This window comes from Tachyglossus aculeatus, chromosome 2 (genome assembly GCF_015852505.1).
Source record: "Tachyglossus aculeatus isolate mTacAcu1 chromosome 2, mTacAcu1.pri, whole genome shotgun sequence".
Taxonomy (NCBI): domain Eukaryota; kingdom Metazoa; phylum Chordata; class Mammalia; order Monotremata; family Tachyglossidae; genus Tachyglossus; species Tachyglossus aculeatus.
The window spans coordinates 89,849,407-89,862,024 of record NC_052067.1 but is presented as its reverse complement, the minus strand read 5'-3'; the positions used below and the strand labels follow the sequence as shown (position 1 = coordinate 89,862,024).

General features: G+C 42.0%; 1 protein-coding gene across 1 annotated transcript in view; it reads right to left on the bottom strand.

Annotated features, from left to right (window-relative positions):
* Positions 1-12,618, bottom strand: part of THEMIS (thymocyte selection associated) — a 173,259-nt gene that overhangs the window by 100,370 nt on the left and 60,271 nt on the right. Inside the window, exon 4 of the mRNA XM_038742153.1 lies at positions 3,936-4,984. Within this exon, the coding sequence (XP_038598081.1) occupies positions 3,936-4,984 (1,049 nt within the window). The remainder of the gene's footprint in view (positions 1-3,935; positions 4,985-12,618) is intronic.

The window sequence follows — 12,618 nt, the reverse complement described above, 5'->3', positions numbered from 1 at the left end:
AAGAAGAAAAAGGGCAAAAAGGAGAAAGGAGAGGCGAGAAAAGGGAAAAAAAGAGGAGAGGGAGAGAGGGAAAGAAAAGAGATAAGAAAAATAAAGGGGGAAAAGGAGGAAGAAGAAATGTATCCCAGTCTTGACAGTTTCTGTCAGGAAGGACATTTATTATGTTTAACTTAAATTCTTCAGGTTGCAGCCAAAGCCCATTAATTCCCTAGTTCTGAGCTTAGAAAAAGATAGAAAACACTTGGTCAACCCCCTTCCCCACCCTAGTAAAATAGCCTTTCAATATTTGGAAAGCCTTAAAGAACCTCCCCTAAATCTTTCTTCTAACCTATCCATATGGGTCTCATTTTCCAAATCATCAACTATCTTCATGATTTTTCTTTGAACCCTCTATACATTTTCTCAGTCCCTATTAGGCTGTGGAGTCCAGAGTGATAATCGGTGTAGATAAGTATGATTAATGTTGCACACAGTCCTTCTATGAATAATAATAATAATAATAATAATAATTGCATTCGTTTAGCGCTTACTATGTGCAAAGCACAATATACCTCTGGTAAAATTTAATATGGCAAAAAGGAACGAGCCAAGTAATCACTGTTAAAAGAAAGTGAAAGTAAATGCCTCCAGTGAGGAGTTAGAACTTCTTCTGAGGCCGCAAAAGGCAGTTTAACATACTAAACATGCCTGGGGAGTTTAAGAATTTGACTACCTGAAATACCTTATCTGGGCTTACAGCCATGTTGTAAATATTATTTAAGATCCTAACAATACCATAAATGAGTACATCTGTCTTCAGTCAAAATTTCTCCATTTAGTAATTCCTAAATAGCATGCCTGTTCATCTGGGCTTGGGAGTCAGAGGTCATGGGTTCTAATCCCACTCCGCCACTTGTCAGTTGTGTGACTCCGGGCAAGTCACTTAACTTCTCCGTGCCTCAGTTACCTCATCTGTAAAATGTGGATTAAGACTGTGAGCCCCATGTGGGACATCCTGATTCTCTTGTATCCCCCCAAGCACTTAGAACAGTGGTTGGAACATAGTAAGCACTTAACAAATGCTATCATTATTATTATTATTATTACTTGAGACTGCTCAGAAAATCCTGGCCTTTCCAGCTGAGGTCTGGAAAATCCTGAGTGTTTCAGGGAGATGATGTCCAGGAATGTTCTCCCAGCAAGGATAGTTAGGGTAGCCTCTATCAGTCCTTACAGACATTGGATGGACTGGCACAGGGGACATTGCAGGGGTTATGCTAGGCATGGCGAGTTATGGAATGATGTCACGGGTACCATTATGCCCAAGTCCATCCCAGTCTACCCGCATCTCTGAGTATTGCTCACAGGGTGGGAGGTGGGTACTTCCTTCCACATTTGCACCAGAGTCTTTGTGTTTACAGGTTTGTGTTGCAGGGTTATAAGACTTCAGCATCAAAACACTCAAAACTTGAGGCTGCTTTCCTTCACGAACAGACAAAACAAACTGAGCAACTCTTGAGGCTACTGATGTCTGTTTAATTTTTTTGATGTCTACCTCCCCCCTTCTAGACTGTGAGCCCCTTGTTGGGTACGGAATGTCTCTGTTGCTGAACTGTACTTTCCAAGTGCTTATTACAGTGCTCTACACATAGTAAGTGCTCAATAAATATGATTGAATGAATGAATGAACTTTCTTTGTGATGTTCTAAGCTGCTGCCAGAACCCTGCCTCAACTGAGCACACCCTCTAACCTTCAGTCAACCACAGCTCCAATCAATTAATGTTATTTATTGAGCAACAAGTGCTTAGTACAGTGCTCTGCACACAGTAAGTGCTCAATAAATACGATTGAATGAATTTACTGTGTGCAGAGCACTATACTAATGCTTGGGAGAGTACAGTACAACAGAGTTGGTCAACTAGTTCCCTTCCCACGAGGAATTTACAGTATAGCCACCCTTTCTGCCAACCACTGAATGGGTCCCTCTGCTCACTGGAACAATCCAACCTTCTGGACTCTGAGAACCCCAGAAAAAAAAAAAGAAAAAGAACTCATGTCAAAATGAAGTTTCACCAGCATAAACTTTCCAGTGCTGATTGAGCTGCTGACTCTGTAATGATCCCAAACTGTCTGCAATTTTATTGATTTTGTTTTTGAAGGCTGAGCAAGAGATAACAACCCTGGCTAAAGATAGGCAGCTTGTAGGCAGATGCTTCCGCATTTCTAACACAGTTTTGCCAAGCCGTTCTGCCTCTTTCAGCATATACCACAAAATGCAGATAACTGTTATTGCTGCATCATAGCTACCCCACCAAGGGGCATGGGGAAGGGGAGAGAAGTTTTATGTGTGCTCATTTCCTGGGGTAGAGTATTAAAAGCACTGCACCTTGATGGAAATGATCAGTATTTCCTGAATAAAATTGATTTACTTTTAAGAAGCCTCATATAAAATTCATAATTACAGCCCCCTCAAAAGGAAATGACTATCTGAACCTTGATGCAGTGTCACACAAAATATTTCTAATGCAGCATAAACCTCACACAACATCCAAGTTTGTAAGCATCCTGATGTAATAAAACAAAATATGATGCTTTAGTTGTGGGGAGGCTAAAACGTTTTTTCTATAACCATAGATTATCATGCCTCATTTCCATTCTTTTACAAATAGCCTGGATTTTGGTTAAAAAAGGGTCATCCAAATACCATTCATTACCTAACTAGTGAGTCATCCCCATCCCTCTCAGAGATCATTGATTTCCCTAAGAGTGTGGTGCATCTGAACTTGAGAAGTTTTGTGAGGCTACAGGGGTAAATAATGAAAATAATAATAATAATGGTGTTTGTTAAGTGCTTACTATGTGCCAGGTACTATACTAAGCACTGGGGTGAATACAAGCAAATCGGGATTGGACACAGTCCCTATCCCATGTGGGGCTCACAGTCTCAATCCCCATTTTACAGATGTGGTAATTGAGGCACAGAGAAGAGAAGTGATTTGCCCAAGGCCACACAACTGACAAGTGGTGGGATTAGAACCCATCACCTTCTGACTCCCAGGCTCGTGACGCCATGCTGTTTCTTACGCTAAACTGAGCATTCATTGAGCAGGCTCCAGCCTGGTTAAGCAAGTCCAAACTTCTGTAGTGTCCACAGCAACTGGAGGTTGGTGCAAGGTAGGCTAAGCCAATTTAGGCAGAACAGTTCCCACAATAATAATGACAACTGCAGCATTTGATAAATGTTTACTATGGAGAAGCAGCATGGCCTAGAGGAGAAGGCCTGGACTGGGTGTCAGAGGACTTGGGTTCTAGTCCCAGGTCTACCACTTGCCTGCTGTGTGACTTTGGATAAGTCACTTAACTTCTCTGTGCCTCATTTTCCTCATTTATAAAACGGGGATTCCATTCCCATCTTCCCTACAACTCACACTGTAAGCTCCATGTGAGACAGGACCCGGTGCAACCCTATTATCTTATATCTAACTGCAGGGTTTAGTACAGCGCTTGGCACACAGTAAGTGATTAACAAATATCACAGTCATTATTGTTGTTATTTCCACCTCTGCTTAAAAGGAGACTGTCAGTCATAAATCATCATCATCATCATCATCAATCGTATTTATTGAGCGCTTACTGTGTGCGGAGCACTGTACTAAGCGCTTGGGAAGTACAAGTTGGCAACATATAGAGACAGTCCCTACCCAACAGTGGGCTCACAGTCTAAAAGGGGGAGACAGAGAACAAAACCAAACATACTAACTAAATAAAATAAATAGAATAGATATGTACTAGTAAAATAAATAGAGTAATAAATACGTACAATTACATATATACAAGTGCTGTGGGGAAGGGAAGGAGGTAAGATGGGGGATGCAGAGGGGGACGAGGGGGAGAGGAAGGAAGGGGCTCAGTCATAAAATCATAAAATCATAAAATCATAAAAACCAAGCCCTACCTTAGGAGACTTTGGTGGACCTGTTCCACTTTGGTTTGGCACAGAAGGGACGGTGAGTTTGGCCTCCATGACTAAAGGCTTTTTGGGAGGACGAGGCGGCGGATGAAGAACTGGATTTTCATATCTCCGCACCATGTAGTACTGCTCTTCGCTGATCTCCTCCACCATAGTCCGGACCGTAGACGGCTCAGTTTCCTCTGCCGAACTACCGACCAGCTGGACCGACATACCTAAACGACCCACGGGGATTTCCCAGCACTCGCTGGGCTGATCGAACCCGCTCACGAGCAGATAAGAGTCTGTGATTTCTTCCTCCAGTCTCAGGCCCGGCGTTCCCGCCAACAAGTCTTCTTTGACCGAGAGGTCTCTCACAGAGACTGTGACGTTGAAGGGCAAGGGGAACTGAATGCACAGCTCCGAAAGGAGGTACCTCTTCTTGTCATGAATCACTTCGATGAAACCCCCTTCCAAGTATAAGGGCAGCAGGACCGTCTCGTAGGACTTTTTGAGAATCCGTTCACAGGTCAGCGCGTCGGGCGGTCTCTTGGTCCCTTTCCTCAGGACCTCACTCCTCTTAGAATGGTGAACGAGGAACTGGTCTCCCACTGATACGCACGACATTTCTTCCTGTTGAGCATCAAAGGCTTTCGTGGCCACCACGTGAAGCTGCTCCTTGTCGCTTTTGGCAATCTCCAGGTCGTAGGCCGTTGGGAACTCCCGGGGCCTCCTCTTGAATCTTCCGTTATAACCGGGGGGGATCAAGAAATGTCTTTTGGGGGAACTGCTTCTGATCTCAGAGGCCAGTATTCTGGTGGCTTGATACTTCTTGTGGATCACAATTTTCTTCCCCGGTTGTAAAAAGCTATTGGGCGGCTGGCTCCCTGGAGGACCTTCTATTACCTCAGCGACCATGGGGAATTCTTTACTCATCCTCTCAAAAAGGTCTTCGGTGGATAACAGCTGGAGGAAACAAGTAGCTTCGGAATTGTCAGTTATATCCTTGACTTCAACATCCAGATCGGAGAGGATATGGACAATCTCCTTTCGGACTGAAATGGAAATAAAAAAATGGAACCTTGAGTTTAAAGCTGATCCAGCTGTAAAGTGTTTGCTCTGAAGCCATGTCCTTCAACAACCCCACATGAAAATGCCACTTTTTAACTGAAACCAAAATGAATTTATTCAACCAAGTAAATTTTCTGAATATAATAATAACAAAACCCAATTATAACCATGGCATTTTAAGTGCTTATTTACTATGTGTTGAGGGGTGGGGGGAGGTAAATGCATTATAATTAGATTGGACACAATCTCTGTCGCACATGGGGCTCATAGTCTAAAGAGGAGGGAGAATAGATATTTAATCTCCAAATTGCAGATGAAAAAACTGAAGTATACAGAGGGTAAGTGACTTGTCCAAAGTCATTCAGCAGTAAGTGGAAGAGTCGGGATTAAAACTCACATCCTTGATTCCCAGTCCTCTGTTCTTTCTACTAGACCATGTTGTTTCTCAGCAGAAGGTGAGCCTACAGTTTACAGTCTATTTAGAAACAGACTCTGGAAAAGGATACAAAAAGTGTAACACATATACTTAGTTCTGCTACAGGCCTTTTTTACACTAAACACTTTGGACAGAAAATGTTGGCAAAATTAGGGAATGTTCTTCTGACAACATGAATTGGTCTAGATACAACATAGTGTGGTGGTTGAAGAAAAGTTTGTGTGCATGAACAAGTTTTTTAGTGATATTTGTTAAGTGCTTACTATGTGCCAAGTACTGTACTAGGGGAGGGGTTAGATTCAAAGTAATTATGCTGGACACAGTCCCTGTCCCACATGGAGCTCACAGTCCAAGAAGGAGGGAGGATTTAAATCCCAGTTTTACAGATAAGGTAACTGTAGCACAGAGAAGTTAAGTGACTTGTTCTAGGTCACACAGCAGACAAGTGGCAGAGAAGGGATTAGAGCCCAGGTTCACCAACTTGCAGGCCCATGCTCTTTCCACTAGGCCAATTTGCTTCTCAAGTACACAGTACTAGACATAGTGAGTACTCCAACACATGTTTTTCTTAACATGAGGTTCTGCAAGGAAGTAATCTCTGCATTCTGGGAGAACTAGGCGTTTTAAGGCACTCAAATCCATTTCTTTCATCTTTCAAGACAAATAGAGGAGTTTTTTAAAGGACTCATGCTAGATCTCTCAGGGCATCTTGTCATCGTTTATCTTTATATATACATAAAATCTTCTGCATGGTATTTTTACCAGTGCTCTTGCATTTTTTATGATAACTGTTTTCACTCATGAAACCCATTCAAAAATGCATTCTGCATTAATATTGTATTTGGCATTTTACAGCAGTTTGCAGTCTAAGAGCTTTGTACTTTTTATTTGCCACTGAAGCTTAGGAGGCAATGCTTCACAGTTTTTAGAGAGACTTGTCCTTTGCGTTCAGAGATTGAGACTGACGGGGAGATCCTCTATGATAAGGACTCAGCAGTCCCCCGAGCACCAACCTTCTGACCTCCTATCTGGTAACAATAAACCCATCAACAACTCCCTCACTGAGGCACCATTGCAGCTCAGAATTCTGTCTGCAACAGCAGAATTAGAACCCTGGCAAAAGTATGTCATAGGTGTCCTCCTAGAAACCCATCCTTGTGGTTAAAGATGGGCTATCCAATGGTTCCTATGGCTGGATACGTGTGAAGCATAGAGTATAGCACCTATCCAAAGCAGATTCCTTATGGGACACGCGATCAGTGTAGTCATGAAAAAGATATAGAAGACTCTGACCCCCTATGTGGGACAGGTACTGTGTCCAACTTGATTTGCTTATACCCACCCCAGCACTTAGTGCAGTGCCTGTCACACAGTAAACACTTAACAAGCTCTACACTTATTATTATTACATGTAGATGTATGGTGAGTGGTAGTGAAGGGGAGGGAAAAAGGAGAGGTGGGAGACCACAAGAGGCCACTAAAGAAAAATTGGATAATTATTTCAATGGCCCAGCTGTTATCTGATGGGCAACAACAAAAATAAACAAACTGTATCAACTGTCATAATCAGATTTTTAATGGCTCTTTTGAGCAAAGACCACGAGTAACCAATGGGGTGCAGGGATGCAGTCATCACCTGGTGAATAGCTACCAACTAGAGGTCAGGTTAACCATGACCTGTTTGCGAAAGGGATCACTGGTCACCCAGCAGCGTTCTCAGTCAAACTCCCACACTCCTTTCAGAAAACCAGTCATTTGGAGGTGGAAGAAAGCAAATCTGCAGTGAGAGGAGATTCTGATGTTTTATCACTTAGAATTATTTTTTTCTTGATAAACCGAACAATTCCTTTCAGAAGCAAAAAGGATTCACCTCCCCAGGAGAAGTTTATAGCTTCCAAAGGGGGACTTCTTTATGATCTGGTTTTATTAAACTTCATGTAGTCACCTACCATAAAAACAATAGGCCTTATTCTCCTCCTTGTGTAGGGGAAGAGAAGATTAGCAAAAATCTTGGTTGGGGGCTGGGGTGGGGGTGTTTCCTCACAGATCTGCAGAAGGAAGATGACAGTTCTCCTATTCCTCCTATACCCCACTGCACAGCCACAGCCTCTATGTAGGAAGTAGCTCTTTTGGAGGTAAGCCAGACAAGGGTGGTGCTCTGCTCACTAACAACAATATGGCAGAGCTGTAGCAGTTTGTACACATTGGGGTATCCCCTGCCATTAGAGCATAATAAGCTCCTTGTGGGTAGGGGACAGGTCACATCATTATTCTGTAATTCCCAAGTCCCTAGTACAGTCAATCAATCAATCAATCTGTGGTATTTATTGAGCATTTACTGTGGGCAGAGCACTGTACTAAGCAGTTGGGAGAGTACAATACAAAAGAATAAGTATAGATGATCCCTGCCTACAAGGAGGTTACAGACTAGAGGGAGAGCTAGATATTAAAATAAATTACGGATAGGTACTTAAGTGCCATGGGGCTTGAGGAGGGGAGAATATCAAAGTGCTGAAGAGGTGCAGAGGCAATGCAAAAGAATGGGTTTACTCAGGGAAGTGAGGGGTTAGACAGGGGAGGGCTCTTGGAGGATATGTGTTTTTAAAAAGGCTTTGAAGATGGAGCCGGAGATGATCTGTCGGACATGTAGAGGGAGGAAGGTCCAAGCCAGAGGGAGGGCATGGGCAAGTTGTTGGAAGCAAGAAAGACAAGATCAAAGTACAGTGAGGTGGTTGGCCTTAGAGGAGTGAACTGTGTGAGTGGGGTTGTAGTAGGAGATGAGCAAGGTAAGGTTGGAATGGAGAGGAAATTGAGTGTTCTAAAGGTGATGGTAAGGAGTTTCTATCCCGTTGTGCAGATGAATGGGCAACCATTGGAGGTTTTTGAAGAGAGGGGAGCTGTGAACTAACTTGCTTTTTAAAAATGTGATCTGTGCAGCAGAGTGAAGTATGGACTGGAGAAGGGAGAAACAGGAGGCAAGGAGATCAGCAAGGAAGTTGATGAAGTAATCAGAAGGCTGATGCGGAAGTACAGGGCACCATACCAGGTAAGCTCTCAGTAAATGCTGCTTCTACTACAACTGCTACTACAACTCCTATCATTCATTCATTCATTCAATCGTGTTTATTGAGCGCTTACTGTGTGCAGAGCACAGTACTAAGCGCTTGGGAAGTACAAGTTGACAACATATAGAGATGGTCCCTACCCAACAACGGGCTCACAGTCTAGAAGGGGGAGACAGACAACAGAACAAAACAGGTGGACAGGTGTCAAGTCATCAGAACAAATAGAATTAAAGCTAAATGCTCATCATTAATAAAATAAATAGAATAGTAAATATGTACAAGTAAAATAAACAGAGTAATAAATCTGTACAAACATATATACAGGTGATGTTGGGAGGGGAAGGAGGTAGGGTAGGGGTGTTGGGGAGGAGGAGAGGATAAAGGGGGCTCAGACTGGAAGGGGGTGGCCAAAACCCATGGTGGTTTGGGACACTTCCAGTTCCTGGAAGGGTGAGATTGAGGAAGAGGGTTGAGACAGTTCATCAGAATCACCCCACCACTTTAGCCCAGTTAAGCCTACTCTCTGGACTGGCACATCTGTGCTTGAAGAAGCTGCACCTCTTTCAGTCACTATATTGCAGGGTGGGTAGAGAGAAGCTGATTCCCTTCCAAGGCTATAAAGGTTTAAGAGAAACTGGCTCTACAGGGTTTTGGAAAATAATATTATTATGACTACTGTGACTGTTGGTGTTTGCTTTGGTTTCTCAATCTCTTCTCTTACTTTGGGATGACTCATGTCCTACTTAGGTGGAAAGAGCACAGCCTGGGAGTCAGGACTCCTAGGTTCTAATACTGCTTCCATCATTTGCCTTGGACAAGTCATTTAGTTTCTCTTTGCCTCAGTTTCCTTATCTGTAAAAATGGAGTTGATACCTGCTCTCCCTTCCTTTTAGACTGTGAGTCTTGTGTAGAATGGGGACTATGTGTGATCTGCTTATATTGTATCTACCCCTGAGCTTAGTGCAGAGCTTGGCACATAATAAGTACTTAAAAACCACAATTGTAATTGTTATTATTATTACTTACAAACAATTAAACAGTGGCACTGTCTGTCTACCATGGGCAGCACTTTTACTAGGTGCTTTAGAGAGCACAAGAGAAACAAGACTCTTGCTCAATCCCTGACCTTAATAAGTTTACAATGTAATGGGGAAGACAGGTAAACAAAAAAAATGTTTATAAATACTGGGAGCAGTAAGAACAAGGCTATAACTTGTACAAATGTTCTAGAATGAAATGACTGCAATACCTCTAAATAGGATCCATGGATATAGAATATTAAGTAAAGTAGTACTAAACAAAGTATATTTTCCCAGAGTACATAATGCCAAGTACTTGAATAGTTTCCCCAAATCCATAAATTGACCAATACACTAAAACCAATGCCTAAAAATCCCAATACATAAAGTTATATGATAATGTTACAGTATAGAATGAAATATTTTGAAATTGATTTTTGGTATGTAGCTATGTAAATGTAATATTTAATTTTCAAAATGGTATTTTTCACATCTTATTCAACAAAAATGAAAAATAGAAATCTACCATGGTCTATGATAAGTAGATCTGCTATCATGTACAGGAACACTAAATTGAATGGTCTCTAATTACCCTACTCAAGTCAGTCTAAATACTTCAAAGTGGGGAAGGAGAGTGCTTAAGCCAAGGTCAGGTTTACAGTTTATCTTAACGTGAGAGAACACATTACACAATACCCTCTCTAAAATTCAATAGCATTTTTCCAAGAACTAAAAGATGAGTGTTACTTTGGGGAGTTGCTGTAGATAAAAGCCTAGATATATTTTAAGATTTGATGTTTGTGTTCACTGTTCACGCTCATTTATACTTTCGTACCTGCACCAATGCTTAAAACAGTTCTTGGCACATAGATCTTGGCCAAACCTGTTCTCCCTTCTACTTAGACTGTGAGCCTAATGTGGGGCCTGATTAATTTGTATCTACCCCAGTGTTTAGTGCTGGTCTTAGCCCATAGACTGCACTTTGACACCACAATTATTATGATACTAAATGCTTAATGAAGACCGTCTTTATTATTATTACCATATCTGCTTTTCAACCTTGGCATAGTCTGACCATACATCCCAGTTTGGCTGGGTCAGGACTTTATTACTATAGGTAGACCTGGGTAATTTAGGATAAATACCCAATTTCGGGCCATCCTGACCAAACTTGTCACCTTACCTCATTCGGACCCCAAAGTGCTCTTGTTCAGTGGTAAATTCTTGTGCTGCTAATGTCTATCTGGCCAAGTTCAGTCTGCCCTCGGTCTAGGCCCAAAAGGATTCTGGGAGTTGTAGTACTCCACAGCATACGTACATATCTTTACATCCTATATTATAAATTATATACATATATATCGTCACTTAACTTCTCTGTGCCTCATTTACTTCATCTGTAGAATGGGGATTAAGACTGTGAGCCCCCCGTGGGACAACCTGATCACCTTGTAACCTCCCCAGTGCTGAGAACAATGCTTTGCACATAGTAAGTGCTTAATAAATGCCATTAATTATTATTATTATTATATATCAATGTCTTACTCCCCTTCTAGACAGTAAGCTTGCTATGGGCAGGCAATGTGGCCGCTAATTATGTTGTTTTGTACTCTTCCAAGTGTTTAATACAGTGCTTGGCACATAGTAAGTGCTCAATAAATATCACTGATGATGATGAGGCAGCATCATGGCCTAGTGGAAAAAGTACAGGCCTGGGAGTTGAAAGACCTGAGTTCTAATTCTAGTCTGCCACTTGTCTGCAGCTTCAGCAAGCCACTTTGCTTATCTGTACCTCAGTTCCCGCATCTGCAAAATGGGGGTTCAATACCTGTTCTCCTTCCCACTTAGATCGTGAACCCCATGTGGGACTTGTGCCTACCCCCAGTACTAGTATAGTGTTTAACACATACTAAGTGCTTAACAAATACTATTATTGTTGTTATTGTTATTATCATTATTATTAGTTCAGCAACCTGAGAATGCTCGAGGGGAGGTACCAAGGATAGCAGACATTAAAATAAATTACAGGTAAGAAAGGCAATTAATTATAAGGCTATATATGTAAGTGTGGTGGGGGTGAGGTGGGCATCCAAGTGCTTAGGGGTTGTGAATTCAAGGTGATGCAGGAAAATAGGCGGGGAAGTGAAAAATTGACCAGGGAGCTACAATTTCATTAGGGCTTTAAAGACGGGGAGAAGAGTGGTCTGTTGGATACAAAGTGGGAGGATGTTCCAGGCAGGAGAGTGGGCACGAAAAAATACAAATACAAAATAAATGGGAATGAAGCACAGTGAGTAGGTATGGTGACATATGTAGGCTAAGTGGGAGTGCAGAGGAGTGAGGATAGGAAAGGGAAAGAGAACTAAACTGATTGTCTTAAAGTCAACAGTGAGGAATTTCTAATATATCAAAACCCAATTTTAATCTAACAATCCATACAAATAACAACATTTTCAAACATATCCACCAATACAGTAGCAGAGCCAGCAAGTTCTGATAGGCATCAATATAGAACTGAATTGTCACACCAGTTACTGTAACAAATCAGTGGTGTTTATTAAGCACTGACTGTGGCTGAGCCATGTACTAAGCACTTGGGAGAATACAATCAATTAGTGGTATTTATCGAGCACTTACTGTGTGAAGAGCAGTATATGAAGCACTTGGGAGAATACAATGCAACAGAGTCAGTACTCACATTCCCTGCCCACAAGGAGCTTACCACCTAGATGATAAATGCTTGGATCAGCATGGTGGCAGTTTGGATGGAGAGAAAGGGGTCCATATTAATGATTTGAGGGTAGAATCGACTGACTAAATATCGACCAAATGCACCGCAACTCGTACTGTAGTATGTGAATCTAGCAGAGCATTGAGTCACATAATGAGCTGGTCAGCCAAAGAACCTAGTCACGCAGCACTGCTTGTTGGAAAACATGACTTGCTTCAGAACGTTTGTGGTCTTTAAATGATGCATGACTTAAGAGTGAGTCCTTTCAAATGTGTCGTCTGTCTAAATGCATAGTGATTGGCGGAAAGAGTGTAAAGGTAGAATGTTAGTGAGTGGTTGGCTTGGAAGCAGCATGGCTTAGTGGAAAGAG